The 18,719-nt window shown below is 54.4% G+C and overlaps 2 protein-coding genes across 4 annotated transcripts; one reads left to right on the top strand and one right to left on the bottom strand.

The window, feature by feature from the left end:
* Positions 1–941: 941 nt before the first annotated feature.
* GFM1 (G elongation factor mitochondrial 1) lies at positions 942–18,580 on the top strand. The gene is made up of 18 exons (XM_038145486.1): positions 942–1,099; positions 1,753–1,905; positions 2,211–2,343; positions 2,767–2,971; positions 3,631–3,747; positions 4,474–4,624; positions 4,923–5,077; positions 5,841–5,925; positions 7,022–7,159; positions 8,052–8,153; positions 8,243–8,299; positions 8,611–8,748; positions 9,438–9,520; positions 14,938–15,100; positions 15,865–16,009; positions 17,193–17,353; positions 17,849–17,902; positions 18,164–18,580. The coding sequence occupies exons 1-18, from the start codon at positions 1,046–1,048 to the stop codon at positions 18,293–18,295; spliced, it is 2,226 nt and encodes a 741-aa protein (XP_038001414.1). The 5' UTR covers positions 942–1,045; the 3' UTR covers positions 18,296–18,580.
* Positions 5,935–14,931, bottom strand: LXN (latexin). 3 transcript variants are annotated; one of them, XM_038145502.1, is made up of 7 exons: positions 14,414–14,931; positions 13,384–13,446; positions 12,761–12,935; positions 12,073–12,209; positions 10,921–10,983; positions 10,244–10,332; positions 9,887–10,203 (listed from the first exon to the last, which is right to left on the bottom strand). In XM_038145502.1, exons 1-7 carry the CDS (start codon positions 14,540–14,542, stop codon positions 10,200–10,202), a joined length of 660 nt encoding a protein of 219 aa, XP_038001430.1. In that variant the 5' UTR covers positions 14,543–14,931; the 3' UTR covers positions 9,887–10,199. The 3 variants fall into 3 exon arrangements, with proteins under 3 accessions (XP_038001431.1, XP_038001430.1, XP_038001429.1); XM_038145503.1 differs by lacking the exons at positions 9,887–10,203; positions 10,244–10,332 and adding an exon at positions 5,935–6,363; XM_038145501.1 differs by having other exon boundaries at positions 9,887–10,332.
* Positions 18,581–18,719: the final 139 nt, after the last annotated feature.

Genomic DNA, 18,719 nt, shown 5'->3' with positions numbered 1-18,719 from the left:
GGGGTCCCTGTGCCCCATCCCAGCCTTGTGTTCCCCTTTCCCGGCACTTCATCCCCCCGGGCCCGGGAGCGCCGCTCTCCAGTAGTTTCGAATTCCTGCTAATTCCCAAACCCCTGCGATGTGACCCCGATGCCGGGCTCCGTCCCGCTGCACGCTTTGGCTGGAATCCGCCCCTTTCAGCCCGCAGTCGGAGAATTCCGGGGTGCGCTCGGGAACCCCACGGCTGGATCAGAGGGGCCCGTCAGGGGCCGGGGGCTGTGAGAGCCTCCCGTCTCCATTCCGCCCTCACGGCTCCCGCCGCTCCCTGAGGGGCCCGTGAGGGGCCGGGGGACCGGGCAGTGAGAGCCTCCCGTCTCCATTCCCCCTCAGGGTTCCCGCCGCTCCCTGAGGGGCCCGTGAGGGGCCGGGCAGTGAGAGCCTCCCTTCTCCATTCCGCCCCCGGGGCTCCCGCATGGTGCCGCTCCCTGAGGGGCCGCGGGCCGGGCAGTGAGAGCCTCCCCTCTCCATTCCGCCCTCAGGGCTCCCGCCGCACCGTGACGGGCCCGTGAGGGACCGGGCAGTGAGAGCCGCCCCTCTCCATTCCGCCCTCACGGCTCCCGCCGCTCCCTGACGGGCCCGTGAGGGGCCGGGGGGCAGTGAGAGCCTCCCCTCTCCATTCCGCCCTCAGGGCTCCCGCCGCACCGTGACGGGCCCGTGAGGGACCGGGCAGTGAGAGCCGCCCCTCTCCATTCCGCCCTCACGGCTCCCGCCGCTCCCTGACAGGCCCGTGAGGGGCCGGGGGGCAGTGAGAGCCTCCCCTCTCCATTCCACCCCCGGGGCTCCCGCATGGTGCCGCTCCCTGAGGGGCCGGGGGCCGGGCAGTGAAAGCTTCCCCCCTCCATTCCGCCCTCAGGGCTCCCGCCGCTGCCGGAGGGGTCCGTGAGGGGCCGGGCGGGGCCGCGGCGCCTGCGCGGGGCCCCGGAAGAGGCGGGAGCGAGCCGGGGCCGGAGCCGGGATTGGAGCCGGGGCCGGGGCCGGGAGCGGGGCCGCAGCCGCAGCCGGGGCCATGCTCAGGGTGTTACGGGCCGGGCTGGCCCCCGGCCGCCCGCAGCACATCCAGGTACCGGCGGCGGGACCGCCCCGCGCCCGCATGAGAGGACGGCGCCCCAGGGAGGGGAGGGAGCCGGGAGCAGAAGGGATGGAGGGCGGAGGGACAGCCCCTTGGAGGGACGGGCCGCAGCAGCTGCAGGGAACGAGCAGCCGCCGGTCACATGGATGGGGACAGGGGAACCGGGAGTGGGCAGCGGGGCGGGCGTGGAAGGGCCGCGCGGGTTGTGGTGACAGCTCCGAGGTGACCCTGGAAAGGCCATTCGGCCTGAGGTGACCGGCTCGCCATAGATTGGCAGGAAGCCGTGGGGAAGCGGTTTGGCAGTTTAGCCATGGGCACAGTGAATCCCAGGATAAATTACATTGCAAAAGCCCTTCAAGACTACCGAGTCCCAGCTGTGCCCAATGCCCACCTTGTCCCCAGCCCAGAGCTCTGACCTCCAGGAATTCCTTGGACACCCACAGGGATGGGCACTCCAGACCTCCCTGGGCAGCCCCTGCCAAAGCCTGACCACACTTTCCATAGGGAAGTTCCTCCTGGTGTCCAACCTGAGCCTCCCCTGGCACAGCTTGAGGCCGTTTCCCCTCTTCCCATTCCTGGTGTCCCGTGAGCTGTCCTGTTGGATCCACTCCTGGCTGAGCCAGTGCCCTTCTCTTTCCTCGCAGCTCCTGCTGACCTCCTGCAGGCACTGCTCCTCGGGGGTCCTTCCCAACGAGCGGATCAGGAACATCGGCATCTCGGCTCACATCGACTCCGGCAAGACGACGCTGACGGAGCGGATCCTGTTCTACACGGGCAGGATCGCGCAGATGCACGAGGTCGGCCTGAGCTCCCACCTGCATCTTCCTGGGACTCACCTCCACACTGTGTTTTTCTGCATGAGGGAGGATGCTCAGTCCATGCAGCATCACTCCTGCACATGGATTCACAGTATCATGGAATGGTTTGGGTGGGGAGAGACACCTCACCCAAAAGCTCACCCATCCCACCCCCTGCTGTGGGGAGGGACACCTTCCATAGATCAGGTTGCTCCAAGCCCTGTCAGCCTAGCCTTGGACACTTCCAGGGATAGGATGCGAATTCTTAGCGAACTCCTTGAACTAATTTTTTTGTTTCTCCTAAGGTGAAAGGTAAGGATGGAGTTGGAGCTGTCATGGACTCCATGGAGCTGGAGCGACAGCGGGGCATCACCATCCAGTCTGCAGCCACTTACACCATGTGGAAGGACACCAACATCAACATCATCGACACGCCAGGTAAGGGCAGTGCCTGGGGATTGCTGTTCCTCATGGGTACAGGGGATGTGGTGCATCTTTGTGTCCCTGGTTGTGGTGGAACGTGGAGCGATGGGTTCAAACTGACACGGGGTCAGATGGGATATGGGGAAGGAATTGTTCCCTAGAGGGTGGGCAGGCCCTGGCACAGGTGCCCAGAGCAGCTGTGGCTGCCCCTGGATCCCTGGCAATGCCCAAGGCCATGTTGGACGGGGCTTGGAGCACCTGGGACAGTGGAAGGTGTCCCTGTCATGGAGGGGTGGAATGGAGTTTAAGGTCCCTTCTCACCCAAACCATTCCATGACTGTGCTCCATCGCTTCAGCTGATGTCACTCACTGTGATTCCCTTGGCTGTTGCTCCTTTCCCCAGTGCATTTATCATTTTTATTTGTATCTGTTACCCAGGCCATGTGGACTTCACCATTGAAGTGGAGAGGTCTCTGAGGGTGCTGGATGGAGCCATCCTGGTTCTCTGTGCTGTGGGAGGTGTCCAGTGCCAGACCATCACTGTCAACAGGCAGATGAAGCGTTACAACGTCCCTTTCCTCACCTTCATCAACAAACTGGACAGGATGGGCTCCAACCCGGCCAGAGCAGTGCAGCAGCTCAGGTTCTGGCATTTACAATGCTTCCTGAAATTCCATCCCCGTGGCAGGTCATTAGGAACACTATTGGAAAGGCTTCTCTTGGGAGCTGCACTTTGGAGAATTCCTGATACGAGGTTAAATCCTGATCTGACCCAGGACAAATCTCCGTTGTCCCAAAACCCCCATATTGATGTCAGCCAGGATTTGCAGTGGCCAGGGGCTGGGGTTTGATGTTTATTTTGTTGATGGAACTGTATCAGGACCCACTTTGAGCAGCCTCTTAGTTTTCCCTGGATCCTGGTGCTGCTGAAATTCTAGCAGGGAGGTGACGTGGGGTGCTATAGATTCCTGGAAGTCCTGCTTATTCCCAGCCTTTCCCTGCCTAATTTGATCCATGAGATAAACTCATTAATACTCATTCAGGGAGAAGCAACTGCCTTCATCAAGCAATCAATCTCAAACTGCCCTGCTGCCTTTCCCATGGGAATTGCTCCCTGGGCCTGGTGGGATACAAAGCCCTAAACCACAGCTGGGTGGCTTTTATCCATATTGGCAGATTTTAGCACTGTCCAAAGGACAAAACATGAATTTTATAGAAGGGGGACATTGCTCAAAGACCATCTGGAGCACACACGTAGAAAATTACTTTTTTATTCAATAATTCCTATTTTCCCTTTTTCAGATCCAAGTTGAAACACAATGCAGCTTTTGTTCAGATTCCAATTGGGCTGGAAGGAAACTTTAAAGGAATTATAGATCTCATTGAAGAAAAAGCAATCTATTTTGATGGGGCACTTGGGTGAGTCCTGGAAATTGCTTCTTTTCTAGCTGGAGCTGCTCTTTGCAGGAGGAATTCCTGCAGTTTCTCTTCAGAGATGAAGCCCAGCTCTCTGGAAGTTTGGGAATGGGCTTGTGCTGGGGCTGAGGGTCCCTCTGCAGCTCTCCCAGTGCCCGGGGCCCGCAGGGAGCTCTGGGTGGGGGTGGCTGCAGCAGGATTTGATTGCTGTGAAGGGGTGGTGACCACCCTTCCCACCTGGAGAAGCAGGAGACTGCTCCATGACGGGATCCTGCAGCGTGTGTGGCTCCCTGGGATGAGGATCAGCTGTGGGTGAGGCTGTTGGGAGGTTTTCCTGATCTCTGCCAGGAGTGGGAAGGACTCTCCCACACCAGAGATAACACGCTGATGTTCTCAGGGGATTTTTCCCAGGATCCACGTGAGGGGTGGATCGTTCTCAGTTAGGGTGGTCACACCAGGGCTGGGCAGGCTGACTGATCCCTGTGGAATTCCGGGGGTCACTGTGTTCCCCGTGTGTGCAGGCAGACCCTGAGGGTGGAGGAGATCCCGGCTGAGCCCCCAGGGCTGGGCAGGCTGACTGATCCCTGTGGAATTCCGGGGGTCACTGTGTTCCCCGTGTGTGCAGGCAGACCCTGAGGGTCGAGGAGATCCCGGCTGAGCCCCCAGGGCTGGGCAGGCTGACTGATCCCTGTGGAATTCCGGGGGTCACTGTGTTCCCCGTGTGTGCAGGCAGACCCTGAGGGTGGAGGAGATCCCGGCTGAGCTGCGGGCGGAGGCTGCGGAGCGGCGCCGCGAGCTCATCGAGTGCGTGGCCAACGCCGACGAGCTCCTGGGGGAGCTGTTCCTGGAGGAGAAGATTCCCACAGCTGCACAGTTAAAGGTACCTGCCTTGTGCTGCCCGTTCCCTCACCCGCGTCCCTGTCCCCTCGCTCCTCAATAAATGCATCAGGAATTCTGCTCGCTGGAGTTGTGTCACCTCAGCTGAGCTCCGGTTCCCCCACGGGGAGGGCCCGTTCCCAATCTGTTGAAGAATTCTGGAGAGCAGGTTTTCTGGGAAGCCCTTGTGTTGGGGGTGTCCAGGGGACAGTGGAGCAGCTCTTTGCTCCAGGAGTGGAGAAGCCCGGGAAAGCCAGGGGATTGGCTGTGCTGCTGGAGGAGTTCACAGGGATGTTTTTCAGCTGGCAATCCGAAGGGCAACGCTGCAGAAATCCTTCACCCCTGTCCTCGTGGGAAGTGCTCTGAAGAACAAAGGGGTGCAGCCACTGCTGGATGCTGTCCTGGAATACCTTCCCAATCCTTCTGAGGTGGAGAACTATGCTCTCCTCAACCAGGGGTGAGTGCATCCAGCAGCAGCAGGAGTGCCCAGAGGCTGGGCTGTGGAGTGTCCCTGCCCATGGCACTGGATGGCCTTTAATGGCCCTTCCCACCCAAACCAGTCTGGGATTCCATGGAATGGTTTCAGAGCAGGAAACATTCCTAACAAGATCCACAATCCTTTACTACTGGTATCAAACAGTGCCACCAGCACTGGGCACAAAGTCCCAAAGCTCCTCTCTAATTAGGGGTTACTCTGTACTGGGATTTTAGCACATTCAGTGTTGCATTTGGACAATGACTGTCAGATAATTCTTTAGAATTGATGGCAGCCCTTGAAGCATGGCCTGCCTAGAGGAGGGAGCACATGCCAAGTGTGTAAATAGTGTTTTATTCTTATGGACATGAATCCCAGAATCCCTGAGGCTGGAAAAGAGCTCCAGGATCATCGAGTCCAAGCTGTGCCCAATCCTCCCTTTGTCACCCAACCCAGAGCACCGAGTGCCACATCCAGCCCTTCCCTGGACACCTCCAGGGATGGGCACTCCAGACCTCCCTGGGCAGCCCCTGCCAAGGCCTCACCACCCTTTCCATGAGGAAATTCCTGCTGATTCCAACTGAGCCTCCCCTGGCCCAGCCTGTGGCTGTTCCCTCTCCTGTCCCTGTCCCTGGGAGCAGAGCCCACCCAGCCATGTGAACCCCAAGAGCAGAGCCTGTAAATGTTTAGGGGAAGCTCCTGTGTTGGTTCCTAACCTCTCCTCCCTCTCATCCCTGTTTCTCAGGGATTCTCAGGACCAAACCAAGTTCCTGTTGAACTCTGCTCGTGACGATTCCCAGCCTTTCATCGGCCTGGCCTTCAAGCTGGAGGTGAGTCTCACTCTGCTCCTTCCCACAGTCATGGAGAGAGTCCAGGTGGTGCTACCAAACCTCACCTACAGCAGGCTTTTAAACCACTTCATACTGAAAGCAGTTTATATTTGACTTCAATTGAAACTTCTTTTTTAAAAAAGGCTTCAACCATAAAATCCACAAGCGCTGCCAATTTGGAACTTCAGGGTGGGTTTTGGACCTCAAGTATTTCCTGGTTTTCTTAGTTAAAACTTGAACATCTGGGGGTTTGTTGGCTTAATTGAAATATTTTCAGGGAAAAATCCTGCCCTTGGAAACAATTGGACATGAGAGAGTCAGAGAGGAAGAAGAGCAGAGATTTAAGCAAATAAGTTGTTTGCTACTTAGAGAGCAGCACTTGGGGATTCCTTTGGAATGTGGAAAATGGCTGGCCACATTCCATGGCAATGTACATCTCTTGGGAAGCTTTGGGAGTGAAAAATTGGTTCAGAAAATTGCCAAATTCCATTGCAGAGCCAAATGAAAGCTGTTAAGAATCTTTCATTTCCATTAGTAGAGTGGAAACTCACACCACATTTAGTCAGTGCACGCGGTGCTTGGAATTGGTGCTGGAGATGCCTTGTGCAGGCTGCCCTGGAGCAGAGGCTGGGCAGAGTCACAGAATAAAGCAGGGATTTATTCAAAGCATCTCCTCCATGGATCCACCTTGGGCAGCACAAGAGCCCAGCCAGGGCTGCCCCCAAGAGGAACCCAAATGGTCCCAAAATGCACGAGCGCTCCCGGGGTCTCTGCCTTGGCTCAGCTCTTCTCCATTTGCACCTTGCAGTTCATTGTCCAGTTCCAGCTTTAGCCCAGGCATTCCCACCCTGCTTGTTTTTCTCTCTGCAGCCCACGCTGTTTGTGCTCCTGGGCTGAGCTTTGGATCATTTGTCCTTGGTGCCCAGCTGGAGCAGGAATTGTTTTGTCTCCCTGCTCTGTGCAGAGCTCACCATCCCCTCATGTGCAGCTCAGACCCACACACTAAAGCAGCACAGAACCTGAAACATAGAAAAGCTGAAACCTGAGGCATCACTGGTTCCCAGAATGACCAGATTTTGGTGGCTTGTGCCTGCAGGCTGGCAAGTTTGGGCAGTTAACCTACGTCAGGGTGTACCAGGGGATGCTGAAGAAGTCAGATTACATCTACAACACCCGCACGGGGAAGAGGGTCAGGGTGCAGAGACTGGTCCGGATGCACTCGGACAACATGGAGGTGAGTGCATCCCCAGGGATGGCTGCCAGCCCCTGGATAGCCCTGCGTGGGTCAGCACTGCTGAGCCCATGGATAGCCCTGGGTGGGTCAGCTCTGCTGAGCCCCTGGATAGCCCTGCGTGGGTCAGCTCTGCTGAGCCCTTGGATAGCCCTGCGTGGGTCAGCACTGCTGAGCCCTTGGATAGCCCTGGGTGGGTCAGCTCTGCTGAGCCCTGGATCACCCTGCGTGGGTCAGCTCTGCTGAGCCCATGGATAGTCCTGGGTGGGTCAGCTCTGCTGAGCCCATGGGTCACTGCGTGGGTCAGCTGTGCTGAGCCCTGGATCACCCTGCGTGGGTCAGCTCTGCTGAGCCCATGGATAGTCCTGGGTGGGTCAGCACTGCTGAGCCCATGGGTCACTGCGTGGGTCAGCTGTGCTGAGCCCTGGATCACCCTGCGTGGGTCAGCTCTGCTGAGCCCTTGGATAGTCCTGGATGATGATCCTGAAGCACAGGATGGTCTTTGCTTAACAACTTTGCTTCTTGTTTGATCCTGAATTCATCCAAGCTGAGCCCTCCCTTCTGTCCTTTGAATAAAGAGGGAGATTTGCAGGGCTTTTTATCCAAGCTGGAAGTTTTTAAGGAGCTTAGTGTCAAGCTTTAAAACACAGTGTTTATGGATCTTCTATAATCCAGGTGGAGTTTGGATGTGAGGGAAAGACAGAATCAACCCTGGAATGGTTTGGGATGGAAGGGACCTTTGGGATGATCCAGCCACAAGGGCAGGGACACCTTCCACTATCCCAGGGTGATCCAAGCCCTGCCCAGCCTGGCCTTGGCCACCTGCAGGGATCCAGGGGCAGCCACAGCTGCTCTTATCCCAGTGTTGTCTGCAGAGGAATTTTCCTTCCCTCAGGATGTAAATGAAGTTTATGCTGGAGACATCTGTGCCCTGTTTGGGATCGACTGTGCCAGCGGGGACACGTTCACAGACAAAACCAGCACTGACATCTCCATGGTGAGCCCCCCTTGCCCTGGCTGCCTCAGGCACTGCCAGTCACCAGGATTTTGCTGGAATTTATAATCCCCTTTTCCTTGGCCACACAGGAATCCATCCACGTCCCCGATCCCGTCATTTCTGTGGCTATGAAGCCTTCCAACAAGGTAGGAGCCTTTGGATCAACCTCTTCTCCCTGAGTTCCCTCCCTTTGCTGCTTTGTGATTTTTTGGAACAGTCTAAGCACTGTTTTATCCCAATATCCAAGACTTTATCCCTTGGATAACCCAGAGCTGGATGCTGTCACTCAGCCAGAAACGTGAACTTGAAATAAATAATTAACACTTTAATCAAGAGTTATAAATCTTCCATGAAATAACCCAAAGAGCAGGAATGCTCAGCCGTGGATGGGAAAACGTGGGGCTTTTTTTCTTGGAGTGACTCGTGGATGTTGAGTAAATCTTGGCTTGTGTTTCAGAATGACCTGGATAAATTTTCCAAAGGCCTGGGCCGCTTCACCAGGGAAGATCCCACCTTCAGGATCCACTTCGATGAGGAGAGCAAGGAGACCATCGTCTCTGGGATGGGGGAGCTGCACCTGGAAATCTATGCCCAGGTAACTGGGGGAGCACACCCCATGGACTCTGCTTTTGCCTGCTTTTCCCACCTCCTCTTCCTCCCCCCTATTCCTTCCAGCTGCTTAGGGAAAAGTTGAATTTTTAGGTCAACTTTTGAAGGTTCTTTCTCTCCAGTGGTTCCATTCTGAAGGCTTCTAAAAGGAAATTTTGCCAGGAATGTTTTTAGGATTTGGTACAACCCATAACAATGTGTTACACACTACACTTTGCTCTAGTAGCCTTTGCATAAAATAATTAATAATACTTACTTATAATTAATTTCTACTGAAAAATCCTCTGTTTCTGTGGTTTTAAATGTATCATTCCCTAATAATAGCTAGTGCAGGGAAAAAGGAGTAGTTAGAGGGATTTTTTTCTTCCCAGCTGATGTCTATATTTTAATCTTAACACAAAAAATGTATCTTAAATATTGACAGAATGAAGAAAAAGTGATTTTTGCCTTGAGAAACTTGAATTTTAATTACATAATTCATGCTGTTTCCTTTTCCTGCATATGAAGCTGCAGGTCTTAAAGAAGTTGATGGGGAATAATTTGTTAATTTAAAAAAAATTATAGAAAGGCCCAAAAATCAATCCAACCCCCAACCAAAGAAGTGATTAATCCTGAAGAAGTCACTAAATAATTCCCAGTGGAATCACCCTAATCACTGTGGGTTTTTTCCTGCAGAGAATGGAGAGGGAATATGGTTGTCCTTGCACCATGGGGAAGCCCAAAGTTGCCTTCAGGGAGAACATCTCTGCCCCTGTGCCGTGAGTACTCCTGCTGGGAATTGTTGCATTCATCCCCTTGGAGGCAGAGCAAGTCCCTTTGGAATTCTGGGATCAGAAACGCCTGAGAGGTTTCATTTAATGTCTTCTGCCGTGGCTGGTCCCCACTCCATCACCTGCTCCTTCCAGCTGTGGGAGCTCCCAGGGGTGCTCAGGGGTTCCCAGGGGTGCTCAGGGGTTCCCAGGTATTCCCAGATGTTCCCAGAGGTGCTCAGGAGCTCCCAGGTATTCCCAGGTGTTCCCAGAGGTGCTCAGGAGCTCCCAGGTGTTCCCAGAGGTGCTCAGGTGTTCCCAGATGTTCCCAGGGCTGCTCAGGAGTTCCCAGATATTCCCAGGGCTGCTCAGGTGTTCCCAGAGGTGCTCAGGAGTTCCCAGGTGTTCCCAGCTGTTCCCAGAGGTGCTCAGGAGCTCCCAGGTGTTCCCAGGTGTTCCCAGAGGTGCTCAGGAGCTCCCAGGTGTTCCCAGAGGTGCTCAGGAGTTCCCAGGTATTCCCAGGTATTCCCAGATGTTCCCAGAGGTGCTCAGGAGTTCCCAGGTGTTCCCAGGTGTTCCCAGAGGTGCTCAGGAGTTCCCAGGTGTTCCCAGAGGTGCTCAGGAGTTCCCAGGTGTTCCCAGCTGTTCCCAGAGGTGCTCAGGAGTTCCCAGCTGTTCCCAGAGGTGCTCAGGAGTTCCCAGGTGTTCCCAGCTGTTCCCAGAGGTGCTCAGGAGCTCCCCGCTCCCGCGGCGCGGCTCTGGGACACTCGGGCCCCGCGCTGGGGGTGCCACAGCAGGGTCACCTCCCAGGGCAGCACCTCCTGTGGGGCACACAGCAGTCAGCAACCCCTACTGCCCCCCTCGAGCCAGCCAGCAGCTTTCTCCTGGAAAATGGGGGAATTAAACCCAGGGAAGGGGAGTGCAGGGGGTCAGGAGCAGGGAGATCCCTGCATTGTTCCACTCAAGAGCTTCCCTTCCCAGTTTTCTGTGCTTTTCCTATGAAAACACCTGCCCAGATGCCAGAATTTTGCTGGAGAGCAGCACAGGATGTCAGTGCTGTTCTGGGAGGCACTTTCTGCTGGGGGTTGCTGGGATTGCCATGGAGGCATCCACAGCCCGGCTGGAATTCAGCTGAGCATCCAGGATGCTCCAGCTGCCCCTTCCCTTGATCCCTGCCCACCCTGGCATCTCCCAAGGCAGAGCTGTGAGGGACAGTTTTGAACCTCAGCCATTCCCACAAAAGCCCCAAAGCAGCTGGAAGTTGCTGCTGTGGTTCCTGGGATGCTGAGACGGGCAGGGATGGGGACCCTGAGCTCACCCTGCAGGATCAGATCTGTGTCTGAGCTGGAGCTCACACAGCTGCGGTCTCAAAACACCCAAAAAAGGATTTTAGGAATAAAACTCTTTACCTGGGACACCATTTCGTGGAGTAGAACCACAAAGTCAAACTGAAGATCTTCATCACTTCTTTTCTGGAAAGACAGGAGGAAAAGGGCTGAATTTGGGGATTCTCCCACCTCAGAAAAAGTGGTTCAGTTCTCTGTGGTTATCACAAAATTCCCTGATGGATTTCGGATAAAACTGGCAGCTCCTGATCTCAAATGAAGCGCGTGGAGCTCGGCCACTGTAACAAAATTAAAAGCTCCTGGTTCTGATTTCTGTGCACTCCAAAACTGCACGGGAGACAGTGAATGTGGAGCTTTAAACTGCTGATTCCTGCCTTGCAGAGACCAGATCTGGCAGGAATTCTTTGGGATGCGAACACCTCATTCTAGCAGGTGTCAGTTTAACACAAACAATCCCAAATGAAATTGTCAGGAGGCCTTACAGTGAGTGACAGCCAGGGACTCTGAGTGACAACATGAGCCCTGGCCTTTGGAATAGATCCTTTTCCTGTGTTTTCAGGGAAAAAGGGATAAAACTAGAGAGATGGCAGATGGGTTAGTTAATAGTTATTTGTCTCCTTTATCCTTAAGTTTGTTAGAGAGAATCTTTAAACTCTTGCTGGTGCAGAGCCCTGCAGCAGCTGTGAATTCTCTAAAATGCCATCAGAGGGAGCAAAACATTCACAAATCCTACTCCCACAAGGAATTCCTGTCTTTCCTTCAGACCCAGAACTTCCTGGGAATTCACTGTCAGTTCAGAGGAGTAAAACTTCTGGAGCTTTCTGTTTTCTAAACACAAAATCCTGCTGCTTTTCCCTGGCTCCTGTGGAAAGTTGCCTTGAATTTAAAGCTGATGATCACTTCAGGGTTATTTTTAACTTGGAATCGATTTTCTCTAATAGAACACAGCAAAACGGGGAGGATCTGTGGAATCCTGTTGATTTAATTTATTATCCTTGCCACAACTGCTTAGCTCATGAATACTTTCCAGGGAAAGCCAAGGCCAGGCTGGATGGGCTTGGAGCACCCTGGGCTGTGGAAGACATTCAGGAGAAAGGGGGAGATTCAGATTCAGGGGGAGATTCATTTCCCCCCCAAGCAGGGGGAAAACGGGATGAGCTTTAAGGTCCCTCCAGCCCAGAGCAGGCTGGGATTCTGTTCCTGCTGGGAACTCACCACTTGCTTCACGTGTTGAACTTGGGCAAGGTGGAACTTGGTGTTTTCGGTGGAATTCTGCCAGATCACGTAGCCAGAGGCCACCCAGGCCAGCAGGTGGATGGGCTCCAGCTCGGGGGGAATGTTCCCATGGCTGTCTGCAACCAGAATAAACACTGGCTGTTAAAGAGAGCCCTTAACTGAGCCTTGTCACCTCATACAGGGCTTGCTGCTCGAGTCCCTCCTGTCACACAGCCTTCCACAGTGTTTGGAAGAGCTGCTCCATCACCACAGGGTTTTCCTCCCACTTCACACAATCCTGCAATGGTTGGGGTTGGAAGGGCCCTTAAATCCCAGCCAGTGCCACCCCACCCATGGCAGGGACACCTCCCGCTGTCCCAGCTGCTCCAAGCTCCATCCAGCCTGGCCTGGGACACTCCCAGGGTGTCCTGCTCCACTTTTTTCTCTGATCAGAAATCCCAGGTCTCGAAGGCAGGGTTCACTCTGAGGTGAGAGCAGCCCCTGTTGTGCATTTGGGGTGTTGGATGTGCTGTGCCAGGACACCCTCAGAGGGAGCAGGGACAGGTGACAGTGCCAGTGCCAGCTGCTTTTCCAGAACACTCCGAATTGGGAACAAATGCAGTGGCTGTGCTTGCAGACCCCCCAGAAAGAGAAAGGTGAGGGCCTGAGCCCCAGCCCTGGCTTGTACCTGGGATGTTCTCAGCCACAAGCTCCTTTTCCAGGCTCCTGATCCAATTGTAGAACTCCTTGTCTGCTTCCTGTGTGCTCCTGAGCTCTCCGTGCACTGTGACCTGCACATCTGGAGCAGAGGTTCTGCTGCCCAGGTGATACAGAACCTCAGCAGTGCAGCTGACAGTGCTGTCCTGTGGCACAGTTAACGATGTGCATTGTTATAGAATACGTGTATAACCAGGGTCATTTGCACTTCTGAAAATGTCATTTTGATGTAGTTGCTGTTTTCTCTGAGTCTGGGCCAGAGAGATTTGTGATTATTTAAGACAAGGTTAAATTCCTGGCATTTCTGTCAGTGTTTGAGGGTGGGATTTGCTTTCTGCAGTGATGGCAGGGGCAGTGGTTGGGGTGCATGATGTCCCTGGTGCTGTTCAGTTGGAGCTGAGTGACACTGAAATGTCCTTGTGCTCCCAGCATTGCCTGGTGGTGTGGTGGAAGGTACCACGTGGGCCGTGGGTTCTTTTTGGTTAAAATTCAGCCTTTTGGGGGCTTGATTGGCAGCACAGAAAAATCAGGAGTATGAATCAAAGTATGAAGTGCTGTGTGCACAGAGTGTGTCATTAAACCAGCGTGACTCACTTTGTCCAGGACATCCTCCAGCTCCAGTTCCAGGTAGTACTTGTGCCCCTCATCATCGATGTCCTAAAAAGGGGAAAATGTTAAAAACATTTCTTTTGGCAAATGTTGAATGGCTGCATCCTGGACAAAATCAGAGAATCCCAGGATGGTTTGGGTTGGAAGGGACCTTAAATCCCATCCAGTGCCATGGCAGGGACACCTTCCACTATCCCAGGTTGCTCCAAGTCCCATCCAGCCTGGCCTTGGGCACTGCCAGGGATGGACACTCTGTGCCAGGGCCTCTGCACCCTCCTTTCTGTCCTTGAACACCCCTGAATTGCCAGTTCTGGGCTCCTCTGTGATGCTCTCAAGAATTTGCTGCTTGGTTAAATACTCCCTTAAGAGCCTTCAGTGCTCCCTTCTATGAATTCCATTTTGCAGGTTATTATGAACTGGATCATGCCCTGTATTAATTTTTCTGGCTACAAGGAAGAGAGCAGGGGGGCTTTGCTGTGTCCCTGCAGACCCAGGTGTCCCTGCAGAGCCAGGGCAGGGCTGGGAGCCCTGGCAGGCACAGGAGCACCCAGCACCCTCCTCTTCCTCTTCCTCCTCCTCCTGTTCCTCCTGGCTTGGTGCCGGTGCCGTGCCCTGGGCAGGGCTCTCGGCGCTGCTGTCACCGCCGGTGACACACGGGGTGCGTCCCACAGCGCTGCCCCGCCCGCGGTGACACCGAGCTCCTGCCAGGACCCCCAGACGGACCCAGGCGGTGTCACCCCCGCGGCGACAGTGCCACCACCCCGGAGCAGCTGCGGCTGGGGAGTACATCGCCAATCGCCCAGCCCAGGCGGGGTCACCTGTGCGGTGACACCGGGACGCGCCCGGCAGGTTTGGGATGTCCCCAGAGCGGGACCGTCCACACCTCCCGTGCGGCTGGCCCCGTGCTCTGCCCGCTCCACGCCAAAAGCCCTTGCCGGTGCTGGTTCCCCGGCTGGCTCCCGGCTCCTGGTGCCGGTTCCCGTGCTGGTTCCCGGTGCCGGCTCCCGGTGCTCACCTGGCGGCGGGCGCGGCGCAGCTCCCGCAGCTGCAGCCCCCGCCCGGGGCCGCCCCGCCGGTACCGCAGGTAGCCCAGGGCCGCGGCCGCGGCGCGGGCGGCCGGGAAGTGGCCGGGAGGCAGCTCCATGGCCCGGGAGCCGCTTCCTCCTCCCGCAGGAAGCGCCGGGCGGGGCCGCAGCGGCGGGGCGGGGGCGGCGCATCCCTGCACGGCACGGGGTGGCGTGGCACACGGCGCTAGATGGGATATCGGGAATGAACCCTTCCCCGGGAGGGTGGGGAGGCCGGGGCACAGGTTTTCCAGGGAATTTGTGGCTGCCCTATCCTTGGAAGTGTCCAGGTTGGATGGGGCTTGGAGCAGCCTTGGATAGCAGAAAGCGTCCCTGCCCGTGGGATTTTGAGTTTAAATTCCCTTCCAGCCCAAGCCAGTCTGTGATTGTGTGACATCCAGAATGGGAGTGTTTTCCATAGAAAGCTGTGGTTTGTGTCATGAGTGACGTGGTGTTTGGGGGTTGTTGGGTTCAGGTTTGAGTTCACCCACAAGAAGCAGTCGGGAGGAGCAGGCCAGTACGGCAAAGTGATCGGAGTGCTGGAGCCCCTGGAGCCAGAGGACTTCACCAAACTGGAATTTGAAGACAGAACCATCGGCACAAATATTCCCAAGCAGTTTGTGCCCGCTGTGGAAAAGGTACAGACCTTTCTCTGTGATACAGAAAATCCTGATTGCTGTTGTGTTCCTGTAGTACCACCCACATTTGCTGTGCCTGCCTTGCCCCAGGAAAGGAGGCTTTCCCCTTGCTCCAGTGGCAGCAGGATCACAGCCGTGTGGTTTTACTCCATGTCTTGCATTCCTGGGGTTTCCAGTTAATTCAGGAGCTGCTGTTGTCTTTGGTGGTATGTGCTGCCTCTGTTTCCCTCGTGAGAGCCTCCTGCTCAAGCTGCTTTTTCCTGGCCTCTTCTGCTTCTGGTTGTGGCCCCACAGTTCTCCTCCCAACCCCAAAATATGTAACTTCAGTGACTTCTCTGAGGCCAGTTATAGAGGAAGCTGTAATTAAGCTGCATTTCCTGCCTCAGTTCCCAAATTCTTTATCTCGTCTGTGAGTGCCTCACTGTATAATTTATTACGCACAGCTGTAATTAACCTACCAACATCTTGGAATTCCTGGCATAACCTACAATTATTCCTTCATTTTTCCATGCTGCAACACTAGAAGATTTTTGCCAAATCCTGAAAAAACCACAGTCTTAAAGGAATCTTGTTCTCCAGGCAAGAGCTCTTTCCACAGTGAGCATTCTTTTGGGGTTTGGCGATGGAATCTGTAAAAAAGGCAAACCCTGAGGCCGCTTTTCCTTCTGGTGTGATTTTTGTTGGTACAATCAAACCTGGATGGCAGAGCCTGGCCGTGCAGAGGCTGCAGGTTCCTGCTGCTGACGGGGAGCTGTCATTCCCAGGGCTTCCGAGATGCCTGTGAGAAGGGTCTGGTGTCGGGACACCGCATCTCCGGGGTGCGCTTCGTGCTGCAGGACGGCGCCCACCACATGGTGGACTCCAACGAGATCTCCTTCATCAGGGCAGGAGAGGGAGCCCTGAAACAAGGTACAGCCTCCTCCTTGCACGGGTTCTGCTGGCTGGTATCCATCCACCCACCCACCCACCTGTTCCATCCATCCATCCACCCACCCACTCCTTCCTTTCCTTCTTCCTTTCCTTCTTCCTTTCCTTCTTCCTTTCCTTCCACTCACCCATTCCATCCTTCCTTCCATCCACCCATCCATCCATCATCCATCCATCATCCATCCACCCATCCATCCATCCATCATCCATCCATCCATCCATCCATCATCCATCCACCCATCCATCCATCCATCCATCATCCATCCACCCATCCATCCATCCATCATCCATCCACCCATCCATCCATCATCCATCATCCATCCACCCATCCACCCATCCATCCATCCATCCATCCATCCATCCACCCATCCATCCATCATCCATCCATCCATCATCCATCCATCATCCATCATCCATCCATCCATCCATCCATCCATCCATCCATCCATCCATCATCCATCCACCCGTCCATCCATCTACCCATCCATCCATCCATCCATCATCCATCCATCATCCATCCATCCATCATTCATCCACCCATCCATCCATCCATCCATCCATCCATCCATCCATCCCTCCATCCACCCAACCACCCATCCACCCACCCATCCTTCCCTTCATCCCCCCAAAGCTTGCCCAGTTTTCTGGACCAGAACATGTGCAAGAGTTTATGGAATTCCTGAGTGAGGCCCAGTGTTTCCTGTGGCTGTATGAAGGAATTCCTGTGTTTCTAGAATTCAGTGTAGCACCACCAGTTTCATCCTTTTGGGGTAGGAAGAGAACATTTGGCCAAACTGGGCCTTTTTAGGAAACATTCCTTCACTGCAGGAGAGGTTGACCACTGAAGGGGCTGCTTTGGGAGTGGTGGGGTGACATCCCTGCAGGTGCTTAGGCAACGTGTGGATGTGGCATTTCACAGCAGGGTTTAGTGAGCACGGTGCTATCAGCCACAGGCTGGTCTCGGTGATCCTGGAGGTCTTTTCCAGCCTTAATGACTCTGTGATTGTGGCTCCAGGAATGAAAGGCCAGGAGCTGGAATTCCTCGTGTTGCTCATGGTTTTCCCCTGACATTAACCATAAACCCTCTGCTGCTGTGCATGGGAGCAGCTTGCCTTGCACCAGCTTCACCTCTGACGCTGGATTCCTCCTTCCCTTCTTCCCCCAGCCATGGAGAACGCTGCCGTGCGCATCCTGGAGCCCATCATGGCCGTGGAGGTGGTGGCTCCTGTGGAATTCCAGGGAGCAGTGATAGCTGGGATCAACCGGCGCCACGGCGTCATCACGGGCCAGGACGGCTCCGAGGGCTACTTCACTCTCTATGCTGAGGTGTGTGCTCACTGCTCCTCCTCTTTCCCTCTCCTTTCCCTGGGTTTGATTCCGTTGTTTTCCTCAGTTTGTATGGAGGCACTTGTAGGTTCACTCAGTCTCAATGTTCCTTCTTTTATCTCCCTCCTGAAAATGATTGGAGAGGATCACTGGCTGTTTTCCTGCTGGGAGAGGGGCTCAGGACAGCCACAGCCTTCTGCTTCCCAAATTATCCTTGAAGGAATGTCTGGAGATACCTCAAACCTTGCTGGTTGTCTCATCACTGAATTTAGGATATTCCAGTTCCTGGTGCACTCAAACTCTCAGATTTTCTTGCTGAAAACACACTGCAAATGGAAATTAATTACAATAACAGATACTTTAGGGCAGCAGACCATTAAATCAGAGCTGTTTACAGACAGCACTGACTCTTTATGTCATGATTGGGATTAATTAGCTGATAGCCCAAAAGTGATGGGAAAAACCTCATTTTGAGCAAATATGTTTGGATTTTAGGTGCCACTGAACGACATGTTTGGATATGCCACTGAGCTGAGGTCTTGCACAGAGGTGAGTCCTCCTGGTCCTTTTTGCTAAAACGTGTTTGATCCTGTAAATTTGGGCTCGTGGATCATCCTGTCCATGGCAGCTGCAGCAGGGAATGAGATCACATCAGCCCAGAGCTGTGGAATTCCAGCCAAACAGTTCTGCTGTACCTGAGGAGTTTGGGTGGGATTGTGGAGGGTCCCTGGGATCCCTTCCCAGACAGGGACTGTGTGCCCAGCAGGGTTGCACGTGGCCCATCCTCATTTTCTTTTCCCAACTCTGCAGGGAAAAGGGGAATACACCATGGAATACTCCAAATACCAACCCTGTTCAGCCAGCACTCAGGAGGAAATCATCAACAAATACCTGGAAGCAACGGGGAGACTTCCTGCCAAAAAGGGCAAGGCCAAGAACTGATGGGATTCCTCTGGAGTCCACTGAACAGTTTGTCCCAGTCTTCTCCAACTGCTCGCTTTTCCAAGCCATGGAGCAGCCAGGCTGGCTGGGTAAGGTGGGCTCCAGTGGGATTTGGACTTGGAATTTTATCACAGCACCTTTCCTCTGGGGTGGTATCAGCAGCACCAGGGGATCACCACGGGATTGCTCTGTGTAAATGCTCTGGTAACAAAATAGATGTTAAAGCACGGCTGATGATTTGTCTTAATCAAGATCTATTAAAATAATTCTATTTTTTACTTGATACATCTTTATTTGGAAATGTTAAACTGAGGTGAGAGCTGCTGGGCAGGTATGGGGTGTGGAACATCGCTTGGCACGTGGTGCTCCAGCTTCCCTGCAGGGAACAGATGGAATTTTACCCTCCAAATCCTTTGGAAATGGC

The sequence above is a fragment of the Motacilla alba genome, chromosome 9 (assembly GCF_015832195.1).
Source record: "Motacilla alba alba isolate MOTALB_02 chromosome 9, Motacilla_alba_V1.0_pri, whole genome shotgun sequence".
NCBI lineage: Eukaryota > Metazoa > Chordata > Aves > Passeriformes > Motacillidae > Motacilla > Motacilla alba.
This window is presented reverse-complemented; position numbering and strand designations above follow the sequence as displayed.